This window comes from Etheostoma spectabile, chromosome 1, assembly GCF_008692095.1.
Source record: "Etheostoma spectabile isolate EspeVRDwgs_2016 chromosome 1, UIUC_Espe_1.0, whole genome shotgun sequence".
Taxonomy (NCBI): Eukaryota; Metazoa; Chordata; class Actinopteri; order Perciformes; family Percidae; genus Etheostoma; species Etheostoma spectabile.
In genome coordinates, this window is record NC_045733.1 from 8574672 (window position 1) to 8594897 (window position 20226).

The following is a 20226-nucleotide window of genomic DNA, read 5'->3' on the forward strand; positions in this document are numbered from 1 at the left end:
GTGGTTGCTCACCCATTTATGTCCACTGGTAATGGTTGCATCCACCCAGTGGTGTAAGGGCTGATGGCTGGGGCTAGAGGAAAGGGTAGGGGTGTGGCTACTGGGGCTGAGGTGGGGGCTGTGCTGCTGTTGTTGCTGCTGGGAAAATCGCATCTCCATAGTAGATGGGCTCCCAGACACAGAAGGCACTGATGATGCCGACATTGAAGGCACAAATTTCCTCTCTGGGGAATATGATGTACATGAAGACGTAACATGAATAAACACACGCTGTAAAGGACAGTGCTTTCTTTTCCCATGGGAAATGTTCAAGGCATTAGTATTGAGTATATGATTAAGAGCTGTATTGGTGAGATAGACAGCAAATATATTTTGCTGTGTACAGATGAAAGCTCCAGTAGTCTCACCTGGGTTGGTAACAGAGGAGATAGTGACTTTGTAGTTGGCTTTACTGGTACTAAGGCCTGCAATAACATCCTCAATTCTCCACAGCTCTTTTCTGATCTGGACCTTCTCTTTCTGCTCAAGGAGAAAAACACAAATCGACATATACACATATTCTTTTACACACTGACAAATTACTTGTGTACCAAGGGAAAGTAATCTATTTTGTCAAAATATATTTTATAATTTGAAGCTGCTCTTCTGAACAGAGCTCAACCACACATGATTCTTAGCTTTGTCTGTGCATATAAAATCAGTAGTCAGTAACTCATTCTCACACACACCCATCCATGAGAGTGAATGACTGCTTGTGTGTGTTACCAGAGATCACTGAGCCACAGACCTGAGAGAGATCGCTGCGGTTCATCTGTCCCTGCAGGGCCGACTTCAGCCAGTCGACATCTCTCTCCAGCCGGCTGTACTCATTCCACGCGTTCTCCATCTCCTGCAAAAAAAACACAGAACACACTCCATTTTATAATAAGACAAGACACAGTTTTCAGATACAGTACTCACCTCATGAGCCAATGCTTCTTTTCAAACTCATCTTTTTGTCATTTTAACTCTTAAGCCTTAACTAATATTTTGAATATCAATAAACATTTTGACTAATTTTCAGAGCGACAGAGAAATGTACTTATGAGTTTATTTGTGGCCTCAGGTTTGTCCCGAGCACTTATGTTGAAAGTCACAGTCAACCTGAAACATTGTGCAAGTTGCTGAAACCAACCAAAGGGAACAGCTAAAAATAGAAGTGAACATCTTGTTTACAGCCAATAAAAGACTTACTTACTTACAGATACTCCAAATGGTAGCATGTACTTGTATATACCAGTGAAGACAGTAAGTAGTTTGATTCATAGCATGTTACCTGTCAAACCTAAATGAACTTTGTTGGATGGGCCACATTGCATATTTGAACAAATAAGTCAAAGAAGTGGCATTTTCCATTATAAGCATAGTCAACTTGTGAGAGCAGCATATGTCTTACTGTGGAGACTTGAGATATTTCCGCCCTGATGTGCACCACATCCTCTTGTAGTAATTTCTGCTGATAGGCAATCTTCTCAGCATGAGCTGGCTGAGCTCTGTACTGCTCCATCTGCTGGTGGGAAACATCCAGCACAGACTCCAGCTTGTCCTAAATAGGGACATAAGACAAACCATCATAACACAAGAAGCACTTTTGGACTTCACTAATGCACCAAACAGGCAGAACACACATATAAGTACTTTACACATGCAAAAGAAAAAAAGCTAATTCTCTATATATGCATAAAACAAAAACCTTGTCCTCCTTCAAAGTGCGTATCCTGGCCTCTAGCTCTTGTAGAATCTTGTCTTGTTCACACAGTCGACTTAATTTCACCTTAACAAAAAAAACATATTGAAACAATAAGAATGCAGGAAAATAAAGAGTAAAATCTAAATTTACCTCTCTTTCTTATAACCCTCTAATAGTACCACGTATAGTAAAGACATAATGCAACAGAAAAACAGGAGAGATAAAACAGTGACTGGCCTGATGAGATACCGCATGTGTTTGCAGCAGAGGTTGACTGTTTCATTCTATTCTTTGTTCGACTATATTGTAACAACGCAGCCAGATAAGATGAATTGATCCTCTGCTGCCGTCTTCGTTATCTGTAAACATGTCAATAAGGCTCATCTATGTAAAAAGCCCAGAGGAATTCCTCTCATCAGCCCAGCGAGAAATATCAAAAGGCTCTATACTGTCTAGTTTGGGGGAGAAATCTGGTGATACCCATTATGAGTAATCATAATCAAAAATCCATATTTTCAAATCCACTTTTGGAGAAAACCGTGTTTATTGAGAGTGACAGATTTGTTTTCCCAGAAATGGGTTATGTGTTTATGAAAACAACATAAGACTGCCTACTTCACAGTCTTTCTCACACAGTAATTTTTTTCTCAGATCTATTTATCATTCTGTTCAATTAATAATTAAACTGTTTTTATTTTGCTGCCGTATATTGTTGTTTTTAATTGCATGAAATATTCATTGTTCAGACAATTTACTGGCAATTTCTTATAAATTGTTAAAGTGGAACAATGCTAATGATGAAAAGCCAGGACATCCATCTTATTTACCTCTATTCAGCAGAAAACAAAGAATGAGAAAAGTAGGGTCAGGCAAATCAAACTGAAAAATTTAACAGCTCAACATCTAAAACTCCCATTACATGTATTTTTCCCTTTAAATTGCAGGGAGGAAAATGAAAGCTGTGGTCGATACTCTCAGGCCCTCCCTGTGCAGTGTAGATGGGTGTCCCCACAGTGTTGCAATGTACATACGTTCTCTTTCCTCTACAGCCTCTGTTTACCACAACTTAAGAACACACACACACAAACCACACTAACAACACAGTAAAGTCAGACTAAAGTCAACTGCTGCTCTGTAGTGGATTGTAAGCAGTCGTAAATGGAGATCTTAAAGAAAAGGAAGAGAAAGATAAATAGGGTGCTTATCGGACTGTTTCTTTAAATCCTGAGAACATAATGATACACTTACATCAGCATCACTTTCTGCTATTTTCACAGGCCTTGATGGTCTTTCTGTCTTTAAACTCTCCCGTCCAGTAACCTGAAATTCCCAAAAGCCACAAATAAAGTAAAATGTTTAATATTAGTAATCAAATGACATATTTTGAAAACCTTTTAGACTTAAATACTTCCAGTAAAACAGATACAAACAGCTGTGCGGATTTTCAAAATAACGCAAGACCGCTACACAAATCAAGCTGGATGGGTCTAGATAAAATGATGGGGAGGAAAATAAAAAAAAAGCATGAGCTGGTGTAACAAAACTTTGTGCATAAGTGCAACAACATTAATGCAGAAGGTTTTTGCATCTTTGTTTTCGGAGGAACTCTAACAACCCCAAAGCTGCTCTTTTCTGGCTCCTTATTAATTATAGTAAGTTAAAGAACCAGGCATACTCTATGATCCATATTGGTTTACATTGGAAAGATTTAAGGTTAAACTAAACTTTAATTTTAAAATTTTTACTTCAAAGAGCTACAATCTGTCACATGGGTAAATGTTAAACTAAAGGGCCTCTAGTTTCACAGTGGTGTGGTAAGACAGTACGTATTTGCTGGCAGAAAGAGCAGTGACAAGTGATAAGAGATGGAAAAGTGGTTATAATGAAAAATAAAGAGCTGTGTGTGTGTTCCACCAACCATGGCATTATGATTATCATGAACCTAATTACAGTTTAACAAAACTTTGTTAAAAATGTGCAAAATATCAGTTAATGAGATCAATTTACTTTGAGAGAAACACCATCATCTTTACATGAGTCTACAGAGATGCTAGCGCATCTGTGAAGCTGTACTTAGAAAAAGTGGGGCTTTGAGTTAAATGCTCACAATGATAATTAAAACATGTTGATGTTTAGCTGGTATAATATTTACCATGTTCACAATTTTAGTTTGGCATGTATTTGATGATAAGTATTGGACAAATTAAAAATTTGACCTGCTGGCACTAGATGTAGACTCACCAAAGTGATTACATTTTATTCTGAAGGTGGCATGAATGTATGCACCAAATTGAATGGCAGTCCACCTTGTAGTTGGTGAGATATTTCAGTCTGGACCAAAGGGGTGGACTTACCGAAAGACAGACATTGCTTTGCTTTGAGCCATGCCACTAGCATGACTACTTGCTACTAAAACAGTATTTAGTTTCTTCTTAGTTAACCAATTTCATTTCCATGTGCATAAAAAGTACCAACTAAATAGTGCTGAATTATAAATACAATAAATAATTGGAGCATTTGTTTTCTTACTTTCTATTACATCCCAAAATAGACTTACAGTAATCCGTATCTGGTTGGGTTTACTTTCTTTACAGTTTGCTTAATATACTTTCTTCTTTAATTCTTCTGCTTTTATTCTTATATTTTATGTTATTTATAACATCACTATTATGAAATACTGTTACAGGGTCTTACATTTTTCTGTAATCAGTTCAATTTTTGTTAGAAGTGACCTTATAATTTTTCTCTCTTTTGCTCTCAGTATAATAATACAAGGACTGTCAATCTGTGCAACCTATCATGAGGTTCTCCAGATAACGGGGCAGAGATTTGTCTGCCCCATTATCTGTCACAGTTAGTAATGCATGAAGCTAAAAATGTGGGTGGAATATTCATAACACACCCACATCAGGATCCCCCACCCAGGACAGCGTTAAGGATCACTGCGGATAGGAGATTCAGTTAAAGGGGCATTCCACCTGTTTTACATGTCAAAGTCAATTACTAGTCATGTGGAGTACTACACAGCCTGTGAGAACAGTTATAATGTATTCTGTGGTTCAAAAGGGAATTTTGTCAAGTCTGGAAAAAAATAGTGATCACATAGCTTTGTCTTGTAAACTACAAGTTTGTAAAAGAAAGATTTTTTGCACTTTTTCCCTCAAGTTCTCCAACTTAGAATTGTGTGAGTGCAATACTAAGTTTTTGTAGTACTCTTACAAGACCACAATGAACACACACCGCAGCACGTTATCGTCCGTTTTCAGCCGCTACAATGATGAAACTAGAGGCCCTAAAATGTAAGTTGTCATACTGCCAGTATATTTTTTAAAGAGCACCATTGGGTCATCTCTTATACTTTAACAAGCACAACAAAGGCAAACGGAAGATATAAAACAGACATTCAATACATTCACAAATGCTTAAGAGCATGCAAGGAAGCCCTTTGCCATTCCAACTTCCTCCCCATTATCTTAAATCCCATAGCAGTGTTAGAGTATCACACAGTGAATAATTAGATCAAGGTATTCATGTACAAAATCTGGCATCATTTTCAAGGGATGCATCACATTCCTTTTGAAAAGCAGTTTAATGGTCTGTTTCACTTTGTATGCACACTGTCCTTACATTCCAACAGTACCCAAAACTCTGTGGAGTGGAGTTTTCAAACACATTGTGTACTGAAACGATCATCGGGTCAATACTTTGGATCTGTTTTAAAACAGGAAATGGAGAGGAGTTACAGGATGTACTGTACATCGTTAGATGCCCTCCCTCCATTCCAAAACACAACCCAGATTTCTAATGAATGCATTATGGTATTAAAAACATACAAATCAATTCAAATGCTCTGCACGTGTGTTAAGGTAACATATATGGCAATAGCTAGCTAACTGAGGCTAAAGCTTGCTCAAATACAGCAGTAATAGGCCTTTGCAGTTTGTTTGTAACACTCACACAGGAATTGGAGTTCACATGACTAAAATATTTTAGAAATTCAGCCATGTGCTTATAAAAACTTAAATTCCCATCAGGGCGAGCTTAACATCAACATGTGTTAGGATGACATAACTGCATCACACCACTGCATCTGAAAGTAGCCTACTGTACTAATGGAAAGCAATGTGAGGAACGGAACTTCAGTTACATTGGACTATTTGTTGGATATACCAGAATATTAATAAAAAAACAAAATTTCTTCTCAAATGGATCATTTACATAATAAGAAGACAGTTAAAAGACATAAGGAGACAGTAGAAAGCAAAAGCGCAGAACAGAGGAAAGACAGGAACTGGGAGGCAGCAGCAGAAGATTGCCGTCCAGAGAAGGGAGATGGAGAAGAGAATGAAAAGGATAAAGTGCCATTTACTTGGTTGGGGCCCACCTTCAGATCTAGATACTCCAGGTCCTTCTTCAGTTGTATGTAAGTATCATCAGCCTTTGAATGAGCAGTGGAGAGATAAATCATTTGAAAGGAAGCTGCAAAGGGGAATGGGTGACCAGATGACTCCTAAGGCCTTCATTTGCTGTTCAGGCTTTGCTAACACAACTTTAATTAACTTGGTCCCAATTATAGTTTACTTTTCTACCTCTGTATTTTTTATCTGTGGTTAGTAAATCCAAACTGTAATTAGGTTATGTTTTAATTTTTTAACTGGTTTAATGCCTCATGTTTGACCTCATACATAACTGCACAACACAGGTCTTGTGGTCAAACCGAGTATTTACATTTCTTCATAAGCATGGAGGATGACCAGAGAATGGTTGAATGTTAGAAACTGGGTGGGGTTGTCATTACTGAGCACCGTTGCAGCTTCACTGTGGTCTGCTAGTCTCACAGCAATGCAATTTGTTAACAAGCTCATAGAGGAGACTGTGGCCTGATGGCTGCTTCAGAATGAGAACACTAAGGGACAAAGATTGATCAGAGCACACAAGAGAAAAATGTCTTCTTGTGGCGGTGCAAGCTTATACATTTATCAAAAAAGGAGAGTATAAAATGCAGGCACAGTTGACAAGCAATATGCTTAAAAAATGGTATATTACTTTTTTTAAATACAATAAAACAAGCCTCTGAAAGCTTTTTCAGGTTTTGATTCAGGCGGATGAGTGACAACAACCATGAAGACTAATCTGGACAGTCTGAAGTCGAATACAGCCCATGCCAAAATGGTTGAATAAACAAGACAACCAAGCAACATCAACAGTCTTATGAATGACAGGGAAGTAATGTATGGGATTGGCTGGGGAGAGTGGGACCACAACGCACTGGTAGGGGTTGCAGTGTGCTGTGGAGAAGGTTAGGGAAGTACAAGGGCCCCTGACCTGCATGCTGGGGCCCAGAAGGCCGTTGTGCTGGTGGTGCTGCAGGTGAGCGAACGCATCACTCGGGCTATGCAAACCAGCCATCTTGGCCTGGTGCCTTCGAAGCTGAATGAGGAGCAGAGTCAGCTCCTCTGGCTGCAGCCGAGCCCGGTTTTAGGGGCCGGAGGCCAGTGAAAGTGCAGAGGGACGAGAGAATATACTTAAGAACCATCCAGGCAGTACAGTGGCTGAGCTACAATAGCTGAGACTTGGAGGATGATGTATTGTGCTATCGGGGTTGTCTGAAGATAAGGGCCATCAGAACTGATAACACTAAAACAAATATCGTATGGCATCGTAATATTTAAACCAGCTTTATAGAGGTTGACAAAATCAATCAGCTCCAGATTCTACATCTTGATCCTGTCACTGGGATAAGCCTTAGAACTCTAATTTTGGGGTGAATTATTTCAGTTTGTACCTGGTTTGGCTGTTAAGGACTACTAGACTGGAAAGCTATGTTGATACTGTATGACAGATATATTAAATAATGAAACCAAGTTACTTTATTTTACTTTACTTTACTTTCCAAATCCTTAATTATGTGAATTATGTAAACCAAATCCTTAATTATGTGAATTATGTAAATAATGTATAATAACATTCCTTTATGTAAATACCGTACGTATCCAATTCCTTATATTTCTTTATTTCTTGTATTTCTACTCTATTTATAATATTGTGCAACTACAACACAGAGTTTCCCTTCGGGGATCAATAAAGTATTTCTGATTCTGATTCTGATTCTGATTATGTTGTTACTGTGATAAATAGAATCCTACCGTTTTGCCATGCAAGCTGGGTGCACTGACAGTGTGTGTGATGTAGCCCATGGCAGGCATGGACCTTCTCTCTATTTGGGAAGTCTGCAGAGAAACACAATTCATCAACTTGTTATTACAGATCCTATAGAGTCAAATCAAAAAGAATGTCTAATTCACTAAATAATCTTGTGCTGAAAGTAAGAGTTAGACCACTCTATCACACTGAATCCAAGTTAATTCATTGCCTCCAAGTCTGCAAACAAATTTGACTTCACAGCAGATTTATTTTTTCATCTAGCCCTTTCTCCCTTTCATCACTTCAGCTCTTATTCGAAACAAGGTGTACCCTGAGTTTTAGATGCTACAGGGCTTGGGAAATTTGACATTTTTGCTTAATACACAGAATTAGCGAAAACCAGGCCCACTACAGAACCTTAAAAGCACACAAACAACAAGAGATTTAATTAACTACACATAAATTATACTAAACCTGCTTTCTTAAAATAACATTTGTTTGCTACCAGCAAGAGAAGCACTGTAAGCCATTCCCACTGAGATTCCCATGCCACTATTTTTTGCTGTATAATAGGTTTTTTATTTAAATGCGAGATCAGAAGAAAGAGACCGCTGCTGATGTTTGAGATACAGTAGAGATGTTTATAGGGTGCTGAGGAGCCCTGGGCAAATTAGATTAGCTGCTAATAAAACATACTTCTTAGTGTTATTCCACAGAGGTATACAGATTGCTATTACTTAAGCGCACTCCAGCCATAGAGCATTATCAGACCTCAAAGAGGCTGGATGCACCAAAACTAAGTTCATTGCAGACTAAATTTAGTTTCAATAAACATTGCTCCCTTGGATCGTCTTGCATAGTCACTGTGGCTCCCTTTGTTGAAAATGTATCTTCTTCAGAAGGGTTTTTCATAATTGTGCATCACCATATTTTATGGTTATAATTAGTGTCTTGACACTCATGTGAATGATGGAGGAAACAGAGCATCTGTGACACTTTGTTTACTTGTGTAAGGCCAACGGGTTGGTTGTGAGGCTTGTGTGTGTTGGCAAATGTGGTGATGGTTTGGCGGAAGATCTTTTCACATGTGGAGGGTGTGGTGGGAAGACAGCACAGGGTGTGGATGACAGGACGGCCCCTCGCTCTGTCTCCTGCGGCGGTGGTGGTGCTGTCTGAGCGTTACGACAGTTTGGGGAATGGCAGAGTAGCAAGCTTTTCCTCACACACGCTCACACCACCTGTGGAGAGGGCCTGGGTGTGGACTGTGTGAATCTGCAAACGATTCACATTAGCATCAAAGAGGTTGGAGCCTTCTCAGGCTCCTCGTGTTAATCTTCCCATGGTGTCCTTGTGAGCTCACAACATCCTTCAAGTCGACATCAACAGATACCTCAAATCCACTATCCAAAGCTACCGTGAGAATGAGACTTTTGTCATTTGGATCACTACATGTGAATCATCAAATTTTGCTTCAGTCCCATGCCAATGACAGACTACTGACGTTACTGTGTACCAGTATTACAACGTTGAGGGACCAATGACTGAGTATCAGCACATAAATACATCAAGGGTAGGACTTCCATCTATCCATTATATACATGTATACCCCTTTATCCTGTGCAGGGTACACCCTGGACTAGTTGTCAGTCTATGGCGGTGGGACTCCAGTAAAAATGATATTTCCAAGTGTTTAATTGTTAACCGAAACATTTAAAGTAAATCCCTCCAACCGAGTGTGACAGCAGTGTGATAGCACATTGGGAACAAACCTTCTAGTGCCCCTAGCGGATCACCACTCCTCTTTGCCAGTTCGAGGGCCTCCAAGACACACTGAAGAGATGTGATAGCTATGGTTGCAACTAACAATTATCTTTATTATCAATTAATCAATTATTATTTATTGTGTAGAGAATGTCAGAAATTAGTTAAAATGCAAATGACAACCAACCTGAGCCAAAGGTGACATATTCACATTGCTTGTTTTATTGGACCAACAATCCAGAACTCAAAGATATTTAGTTTATAGAGATATAAAACAAATTAAAATGCAGCAAATCCTTGCATTGGAGAATTTTAAACTACAGAGTAATTGAGGATTTTCTTAAAAACTTAAAACTTCCCAGGTAAATATTGTCCACCACCACTTACTTGGCCAATGTCCAGTCCATGTAGTTTAAATAAAAACTTAGCTGACTGTTCATTTTGGATTTGGAGAGCAGTATTCAGACAAATGTTACTGAGCAACCTGTCATGGGCCCGCTGCTGTCTATGTCTGTCTTCCTTTTTTCCCTGTGTGTCTGTCTGTATTACTGTCGTCCACTAGAGGACTCCATTGAGGAACCTGGTCCGGAGGCATGTCCAGACTCTGCCATCCGCCTTCCACACAGCTGCAACTCATCCTCATCAATCCAGCTCCACAGCTGCTAACCATCCTCATCAATCCAGCTCCAGCTGCTAACCATCCTCGTCAGTCCAGCTCCACAGTATATATACCCGGGCCGACCACCTCTTCGGCACCAGTTTGTACTACCCCCTACGTGGTAACTAGGCCGGTCATTAGTACACGTTAATCTCTAAACCTTGCTTCTGACTAACTTCGTTTGTTCCTATCTTAGTGTCCGTCGTCAGTGTTTGCCGTTTCCTCAGACCCGCTCCGTGTGACCATCATCCACCACCACCACCTGCTTCTCGTCTTTGTGTTTTATGTTGGATTAAAACCTCTTCTTTACCTTTTTGTCTTTGTGCTTGTGTTGTTTCTGTGTTCGGGTCCAACCTACCCTTAACACAACCATGACATGTTCATGTGTTTCCATTGCTAAAAGAAATAAACTACCATGACCATGTTCATCATAATGAATTAATATGTCAGGCAGTGCAATGGAATCACTGTTCTACTGTAGGTGTTTTAATATTTTTGGAATGACAATGCTTTTTGGTCTGTTTTCTATGGCATGGATGCATGAGCTATATTAGCATGCAGCTATATTGACAATTTGTTGATATTGATAAAATAATATCAAATAAGACCAGCATTAACCCTTTAACCTTTTCTTCAGCCAATAACAATTGTCTTGGGTGGCGCTAAGCTCCGGACACAGGAGGGGTGGCTCTGCAAAGTGGTCTCGGGAAGAAACTTCTTTTGGTGGAACATTTGCACCCCACAAAAGAAAATGGCACATACCATATTAAATTAAGTTAACTGTGGTTAACACAATACAGTAATTTGAGCTATTCAAATTAGCTGGATACATGGTCAAACATAGTTTGCTCTTACCAGTGTACTGCTGCTGTGTGTACTTTGTCAATAGTAGCCCCCACCAAACGGTCCCAAAACGTGCCAGTTAAAGAATACAATCATTCCCCGAAAAAAACAAGCAGAGCTGCCTTGCTGCACGATCAAAATATTCTTTAAAACTTGCCATTTTCAGCTTGTAGTTTGCCAGCTCGAAGATTGTTGTTGTTTCACAAAGCAAACAGAGATTGAGAACGGCAACACACCGAGAGCGGAAGGTGAGGGACATTGCTGTAAGGCAATTCTCCTGGAAATTTACTACCGCTGATCCAGAGTACATGTTTGCTAACCTAGGCTTTAGTAAAAAACAGAACTTAGGTAACATCTAAAGCTTAATATTAGAGGGATTAAGACAAACTAATTGAATTAAATGAATTTAATACTCTCCATTGCAAAGTTTGATTGAGAAAAAAGTAAATTTATAAATTACAACGTTAAAGTAAATTGTTATCTAAATTGTCTGGAGAAGATTTCTGAGTGGCAATTCTTCATAATTTTCCTAAACACTAAAGGTGACAGAGATGCCTCTGCTCCCTAAGTACGTAGGTGTCCTACCTGAGAAAGATGGGCACAAATATTGCCAGGCGAGCTGGGCCTTGTGCTGTCCCCTGGTGTCACTTCATCCAGGGGCCTGACTGTGCGTCTGTCTGAAGGAGTATGGGGCCTGCGAGGTGACAGGGGTTTGAAGGAGGAGGGGACTGATGGTGGGACTTCACACGGAGACGGAGGGACAGAGATGGAACGTGGCATCTCCACAGTAACTCTAAAAGATGAAGAGTCTGTGAAGTTAGGGCCAGTGTAGACAGGAGCGGTGGGGCTGCCATGACGGAACTGCTGCCGCTGCTGCCACTCGTACAGCTGCCACACCATTCCCTCCTTGGTGGCCATGCGCTCGTCGGTGGACATGCGGAAGTGGCTGAGACGGTCATGGGCATACTTGTAGTCACTGGGCAGGTTGCATGTTGCTGGAGGAGAGTTGCTGCCAGATGGGAGACGGGGAGACTTTGGCAACGACTGATAGGTGGCATCCGCTGTGCTGGCTTTGGGCTTTAATGGAGGAGTCCACCGATGGAGGTTGTACTCAGCAGAGGGACCACTGAGAAAGAAAACACATGGATGTCTTTTACCTTTATATAAACAATTGCATCCTACCTGTCCCAAATGGAATGCTTTCTCTACATAAAGTAGAGCAATTTGAGCCATTCCGATATACAAGTCCCCTCATATTAGCCACTAGAGGGAAACATTTATTCAACGTTTCTTTTTTTTTAATCATCATTCATGCTGCAGTTATAGATTCAAACTGACCTCTTTGGTGGGTCCCCTTTTTGAACTTTGACCCACTGCTCCACCTGAGCCAGCGTATTCTTTCTTTGCACATGTTTCTCAGTGTCTGGTCGTGAAACAAAGCCCCTCTGATAGACAAGATTTCCATTCTGTTCTGGTGGCAGAGCCACTTGGATTACAGTTTGCTGTCCGTTTTTGTGGGTGGCACCATCGACTGAGTCTGGAGAGAGTTGCTCTACTCTTTCCTCCTTGGCTGGCGGGCCGGGCCTCCCCTGGATCTCTAATTCATACCTTGTCTCGTCTCCATGAGCCAGGTGAATACAATTTTCCGGAGGTTCCACTCTGTCTGTCCTGCGAAGGCTTTCTGACTGAGATGAGTTCTGGTTGATGTGGACATGGTTGGTCTGTGGGACAGCCTGCTGCACAGCCTTCTTAGGATTCTCCACTTCTCTGTAAAAAAGTTGATGACGTCTTAAATATGTCAATGCAAGTTAGTTCTGGATGTAAACAATTGATTAGTACTTAATCTTACAACTACTACATATGGCTAGATGAGTTTAGTTATTTAACCATAATCTAATTCCCCCTCATAACAATATATTATGATGAAGTACAGCATTGTTCTTGAAACAAGGGATTACACATGATTAAGCAGTGGATAAAATAGTGAATACTCAAATTTACCTTATGTAACCCTAAAGGTAATTTCAATTTGCAGAGACACTTAACATATGGTTAGATTCATCACTGAGTTTCTCTCAGAAACGATCAGAGACCATAGCATATTTTTATATTTTTCAATTGAGAGGAAAGAAGAGTATCCCCAGGTATTATAAATAACAGTTACTTTGTCTAGATGAAATAGCTTGGAGGCTGTGTGACACTCTTTAATGTATTCAAATATTAAGACTAATAAATTAGGTTTCACATTTAAACATACAATATGTAATTTTCCGCCGCTAGGGGTCTCTCAATCAAAACAATGGATGGAAACACTGATGATGATTGATAACGTTGTGTAGTGGGCAATTAAAATAAATCGGTTCACGGATAGGTTTATCCATTACAGTTTTATCCTTGTTACATTTACGTTTCAGTAATCCTTTTCCCACTTACAGTAAGGGAATAAGACATGATTTCCAATGTCTAATTTTACAAACTGCTAAAACTTAAGGGTAAATTATTTCTGCAGAAATTATTCCTCAGGTCAAATATGAAGATATTGTAGGAATAGCAATAAAAGGTGTATTTAAGCTGATTGAGCTGCAGTGAAGTGATCACCTCACACAGAACTCAGTGGAAAAATTTTTGTTAGCCTTTATTATTGCTTCATTAGTGCAGAGCATTTGATATAATAAATTTCAAGGGACCAACTAAGACTTAAAATCAAGTGCTTTACAAAATAAAGATTTCAGGAGTACTGACTTACATTGGCCTCTAGGTGGCAATACTGCACAGACCATTCAAACCACAGAGAGCATACAGTTGATCTAAGAGGTCTATATGCAGTTTGTAATGCATTTATCGCATATTGAGACTATATAGCAGCCTATTTATGCCATTGATTGTGAATATTTTTACAACAAAATTAAACTATTCACACAAATCTGCTTTGTATATTATGTTGGACAAACATATTCTTGGCTGCAATAAGCCTTATCTATACCAGACCCACATGCAGTATGCAGTATGTACACACACACACACACACACACACACACACACACACACACACACATACACACACATACACACACATACACACTCACACACACACACACACACACACACACACACACACACACACACACTACTGTGACAGCCATGTTCCCTTTATGATATAATCTTAAGACATATCCACTTCACAGATACTGATGTTCAAAGACAATATGTTGGTAAATGTAGCAGCCCAGAAAATGAGAGAAATGAAGCCTGTGCTCTGTAGAGCGAGACCAACCTCTTTACAGTGTGACTATGCTGCATCAGCGCAGCCTGGTTCATGGCCCGGATCCAACCATTCATGTCCTCCTGTGTGTCCGCACTGAAGAAATATGTCCGCATCCCGCAGTGTTCTGCCTGTGAGCCAATCACAGAGTTCTTATTGTAAATGTAGGAGCGCATTCCTGTATGGCTCGCCTATCAAAGAGAGAAAGATGGAACAGAGAGAGAGCAAGGATAGATATGAGAACTTCTTCCTGATGACAGTAAAAAGCTGCCCGTGAGGCTGATGAGTAAAAAAAAAACCTTGCTTCCTTGACAGCTGTAATCTCAGTGAGGACAAAGTTTACAGCAACATTTTCTGAAAAACAGAATAGGGAGCAAGCAAAGTGCTATAGCAGAAATAGCATGGACATTGGGCTGTTTCTGGAAGGAAAGAAACAGGTTATATATTTAAACTGCTTTTTAAAAAGCTTCAGCAAAAAATATACAATATCTTTAGCATACAGAAATCAGACAGCAACTGCAGCGAACAATTGTACAGTACAGTGGCAACAAAAAGGCAATTACAGCATGGCCATCTGTCACCACTTTAGTCAGGTTACATATGAAATCGTAAATATTAGCTTACCTTTTGTGATTTCTATTGCAAGTTGTTTTACATTAATTTTAACTTCACCACAACAACAAAAATTAGGAATAGCTGACAAGAGCATCAACAACACAAGACTAAACTGCATTACATACATCATGGAAAGAACTTGATCTTCACCAAGTCCAATACTATAACATGTTAAACAAACACTACAGATAGCCATTGTGACAGAAAAAGGGTTCTGCAGTAATTTTGAAGATACAATCCTGATTTATCACACATAACCTTACTAACATAACTCCACCTACATTAAAATACTGTAGAAGCATTGTATAATTAGTGCAAATTTGACTTCATTGCAAAGGGAGCTCTGGCCACTTATTTTATATTTTAAAGAAATATCTTATATTTATTATCAATCAATAAACATGTTCACAACATGTCACAATTGTTGTCACAACTACACACAATCAGCGTGGATTTTCAACTTCTTAGTGAATGATATGTATACAGCAGGTTCTTATGAGTCAAAAGAAAATACTTTTATCATCCCCATGATTTTTTAATTCTAAAGACTGAAAAGTGAATGCAATCATTCTACTAAAAAACCTGTAGGCAATTTGTGAGAAGCCAAACACTCCAAAGTAATCATACATACAACACTGTACATATTGTAGTATTGTATTTTATATTGTAAAACAATATAAAATTAATTTATGTACAGCAGGACAGCAAATTGCTGATGTCAACAAACATCCAAAAAAATGCAATGAAATCAGAGAGGAATGTGGGAAAACATGCAAGACCCTGTTGTCCCACCACTCCAATGACGATGAGAATGTGATAAATGATATGCAGCTAGACAAGACAAATACCAGAGTCACTGAGCATATACTGTACATTTACAGCATGAGATTGATCAAATTTGTAACCTTGGAATTGTGAGTGTTTTGTTCTACCCATTCCAAAATTAGCAACTGGCTAACTTACGACATACAGTATATGACCTTTCCACATGTTTTTGGTTAAAGTGCTCTGTCTCTCTCTCTCTTTCTCTCTCTTGCTCTCTCTTTCTCTCTCTCTCTCTCTCTCTTTCACACACACACACACACACTCTTTGACTTGTGTTCACTAATTTTGAGTGAACACTGTAAGTACTGTAGCCTTGTCATTGTCCGCTGCGAGTATAATATGAAATAAATGAGCTGAGGAGGTCCACTGATGAGGCTTAAGTGAAATCAATACCTATTCATTCAAGACAGGAAGCCAATGGGATTGGGGACGACCACCCATAGAGAACAGTACTCACTCCGCTCGCGCATACATCGGGTCACAATAGGAGGCAATTGACCAACAGGGAATGAGAGAAACACAGTGAGATGAGCAAAATAAGAGAACAACAGAAAACAGGAAGTTGTTGACTCAATAATAAAGAACAGAAATGGCTCCAGCTGTGGTCTTATGGCAGTCATCACAGAAGTAAGAATAAGTAACAGTGGCAATATAATAACTGTTTTGACATTTTACAATCACAGACACATCATCACAGCGTCAGTGCATCAAAGAAGTACTTAAGAGGAGACTTAAACAATCTGAGTTATTATACAGTCTGCATTCAACTGCTAATCAAATTGATTTTGAGAATATTTTGTGTCCCCATCTCTCATTATTTCAGGCCAGCACAAACTGTAGTCTGTCAATAGCTCTAACAATCAGAAACACTGCATTGTTGAACAACACCAGACATCTATTGAGCTGCTGTCATGCTTACTTAGCAGTAACTGAATATTTCCGAAGCACCTCAGATACACCAAATGAAATCACCTTCTCTTTAATGCATGATGGCTCAGAAAGAGCTGTAGGGAATAGAGATCTCTTAAATTCAGGGTGGTACAGCAGAGCCCAAGCTCATTTCACCTTACACACACTCTCCAGCAAGTGGTGGGAGGAGACGATGAATAGGCTCAATGTATAATTAATATTTCCAGCAGCACAATTATTGCATGTAATATGATCTTTAAAACGCAGGAGATGCGTTCCACACATGCATACACATTCATTCTCACACAGGCATGCACTCATTCTCAGACACGCACACATACACACAGAATCCAGATCCACAGAACAAAAGCATAAGTACAAAGGAGCTGAAAGGATTGCAACTGAACGCCCTGAAGCTGCAGTGGTGCATCAAACATTCACCACTATTGTTCTTTGCAAGTAGCTCTGTGTTTCCACAAAGGAGGAGCTGGATAATGTTAACACTCTTGCCTTAACCAAAATACATAGATCCATATTCTGTCCTCTGGCAGAATTCACAGGCTTTGCTGCGTGCAAGGAACTGTTCTGTCACACATTTTTAAATAAAAATGACAGGCGCAATCTATTAGGTACAGTATAGCTAACAAGTTACGTGCCGTTCAGATCTCAGTGAAGGAATAAAGCTCTTGCAGCACACCATATTGAAGACTGCACTGCAACCTTTCCAGCACACTGCTAGGGCTACAAAAACAGTGAAAAGTGTACTTCTGACTACATACAGGGTTGTACTGCAGCCATCCATTGTCAAATAATACCCTACATTGTTTTTGTGTTGAAGTAAAAACAAGCTCAGTGACCAGAAGGTCAGAAGTTGCATCAGACTCAACAAAATCAAACTCCTATAAAGAAGTCATAGATATCATGACTATATATAAAAGATGAGTTGCATGCAAAATCTTTCTTGCCCAAAAATGGGAACTCAGGTTAAAAATGTTTTGATAAGAAATGCAAAACTGCTTTGGAACCAATAACAAAACAGTACTTTTTTCCTACCTTACTTTAAAAAACTGCTTTTCTACAAAACAATTTTCATTAATTTAACAAAATGAGCCAAACTTCTCAAACAAATACGTATTTCATGTTTTTTTACTGTCTTACAAGCAGCCGTAAAATTATCTATTAAGAGAACAGTTACAATTAAAATCAGGAAATACATGAACAAACAATGAGTAATTAGAACTATGACCGTATTATAACTTTTGATACTTTGGTTGATACCCAAGTACTGAAGTTCAATATTCAGCCCTAATAGCATATCATAAACTGCAGAAAATACTTTTGATTGCTGTAAAGGTAAATTGCTAAAGTTAAACTGGATTGCTGGCATATTGCGTAAAAAGAAGGTGAAGTAGTAAGAATAGTTGGAAAAGTACGAATGGTTTAAATGTAATGAATTTGATTTTATGAATTTAATTTAATAATACAAAAACGAGATAAAAAGTCATAGTATATTATTTTGAAAAAAGTCATAGTATAGTATGTAAAAAAGTGATAAAAAAGTCATAGTGTAGCATATTGATAAAAAAATCATAGTATAATGTAAAAAAAAAAGTGGAAAATAGTCATAGTATAGTATGTTGAATTTTTTTTTCAAAAGTCATAATATAGTATATAGAAAAAAGTAATTTAACAGTAATAGCATAGAATGTCAAAAAAGTGATTAAAAAAGTGATAAAAGTCACAGTTTAGTATGTCAAAAAAAAAGTCCTAGTATAGTATGTCAAAAAAAGTAATAGTATGTATGTCGAAAAATGTGAAAAATAGTCATAGTAGAGTATGTTGAAAAAAGTCTTAGTAAAGTATGTCAAAAAAAATGAAAAAGAGTCATAATATAGTGTGTCGCAAAAGGTCATAGTATAGTGTGTCAAAATAAGAGATAAAAAGTCATAGTATAGTATGTAAAAAATGATAAAAAGGTCATAGTTTAGCATATTGATAAATAGTCATAGTATAGTATGTTGAAAAAAATGATACAAAAGTCATAATATAGTATATAGAAATAAGTCATTTAACAGTAATAGCATAGAATGTCAAAAAAATAATTAAAAAAATGATAAAAGTCACAGAATAGTATGTCAAAAAAGTCACAGCATAGTATGTCGAAAAAAGTGAAAAAATAGTCATATTATAGTATGTCAAAAAAGGTCATAGTATAGCGTGTCAAAAAAAGTCATAGTATAATATGCTGAAAAAAGTCATAGTATTGCAGTCAAAAAGTCAATACAAAATCAACGTATAGTATGTCCAAAAAACGTCATTCAAAAGGGTTATTATTTGCTGGTTGCTTATTGGCAGTAGAACTAACCACTGAGCCAGCGTGCCACCAAGTAACTCAAGTAGAAAACAGTAATAGCATAGAATGTCAAAAAAAGTTATAAAAAAAGTCATAGTATAGTATTAGAATAGAGTGATAAAAAGTCATAGTAAGTATGTCAAACAAAGTGATAAAAAGTCCTCGTATAGTATTAGAGTAAAATGATAAAAAGTCACCATTCTTCCTGTGTTACAGAGACAACACCAGGGAAACGAGAAAGTGAGGATTGCTTCCAAATAGTGATGTAGCAATGAAAACTGTATGTAGTAAACACGTTTTTCTGGCTTTATAATTTCTTACATAAATCTCATTCAGTGCCACTTCTGTGTTACCTTGAAAGCGTATTTGCGGTTTATGTGATCATCAGGCTCAACTGGTGCAATGACATAACTGGGCAGAGGGATGCTCCCGAGTACTGTCTCCTCTCTGCTGTCTGTAAAGAAGGAACAAACAACACAGAGTAGGACTGACTGCAGATTTAATGAACAGCAGGAAAATTAGCAAGGCATTATTCATGGGACTCTTGTCTGGTCGAGGCCATGTGGCACAAGGTGGCATGTGGCTTATCTATTATTCAGTATGATTAATGGAAGACAGGAAGAAAGGCAAAACAAGCCCAGATTACATCCCATAATAAAACACTCAAGTTAATAAGGAAGGACATGTTGGAGGAAAAGAAAGCTGGGGAGAGTAAGAGATAGCAAGAATTATTCAAGAAATTAATTTCCCTCATAGGAGCTTGCTGAAGGACTGTATATTTGTATGACCATTTACAGTTTTGTCAGTTAAACCATGGCCAAGTGCACTTTTCATAGACTCACCTTTGTAGTAAAACAAGCAGTAGTCTGACAAAACAAACCACTTCCTTTTCCACAGCCGCATTCCAGAGCTGTCCTGGAGGTGAAAGGGGAAACGCAACACACAGTGTATTAAGAAATCCTCCTTGCAGTAACTTTTTAATTACAAAGTGTAATTCAGAAATACAGCATTGCATATTATTAGAACAATAATTTAATTTAAGTTCAGTTTTTTGTTGCAGCATTTGGCACAAAGATGCTGCCTCTACATTTGACTAAGTACTGCTAGTCTCTAACTCTGGGTTTAGT

General features: G+C 38.5%; 1 protein-coding gene across 15 annotated transcripts in view; it reads right to left on the reverse strand.

Moving 5' to 3' along the window:
- The window catches only part of plekha7b (pleckstrin homology domain containing, family A member 7b), an 83356-nt gene that overhangs the window by 10241 nt on the left and 52889 nt on the right, over positions 1–20226 (reverse strand). For 6 of the 15 annotated variants that reach the window (XM_032514680.1, XM_032514723.1, XM_032514688.1 and 3 more), the window contains 15 exons: positions 19942–20014; positions 19453–19553; positions 14410–14588; positions 12474–12902; positions 11721–12261; positions 7876–7959; positions 7055–7189; positions 6114–6167; positions 5357–5440; positions 2978–3049; positions 1733–1813; positions 1436–1585; positions 788–889; positions 408–519; positions 13–224 (listed from right to left, as the gene is read on the reverse strand). In XM_032514680.1, the coding sequence (XP_032370571.1) occupies positions 13–224; positions 408–519; positions 788–889; positions 1436–1585; positions 1733–1813; positions 2978–3049; positions 5357–5440; positions 6114–6167; positions 7055–7189; positions 7876–7959; positions 11721–12261; positions 12474–12902; positions 14410–14588; positions 19453–19553; positions 19942–20014 (2409 nt within the window). Of the gene's footprint in view, positions 1–12; positions 225–407; positions 520–787; positions 890–1435; positions 1586–1732; positions 1814–2977; positions 3050–5356; positions 5441–6098; positions 6168–7054; positions 7190–7875; positions 7960–11720; positions 12262–12473; positions 12903–14409; positions 14589–16230; positions 16532–19452; positions 19554–19941; positions 20015–20226 lie in introns of those variants that run through there. The other 9 variants (XM_032514699.1, XM_032514735.1, XM_032514706.1 and 6 more) reach the window with 9 other exon arrangements.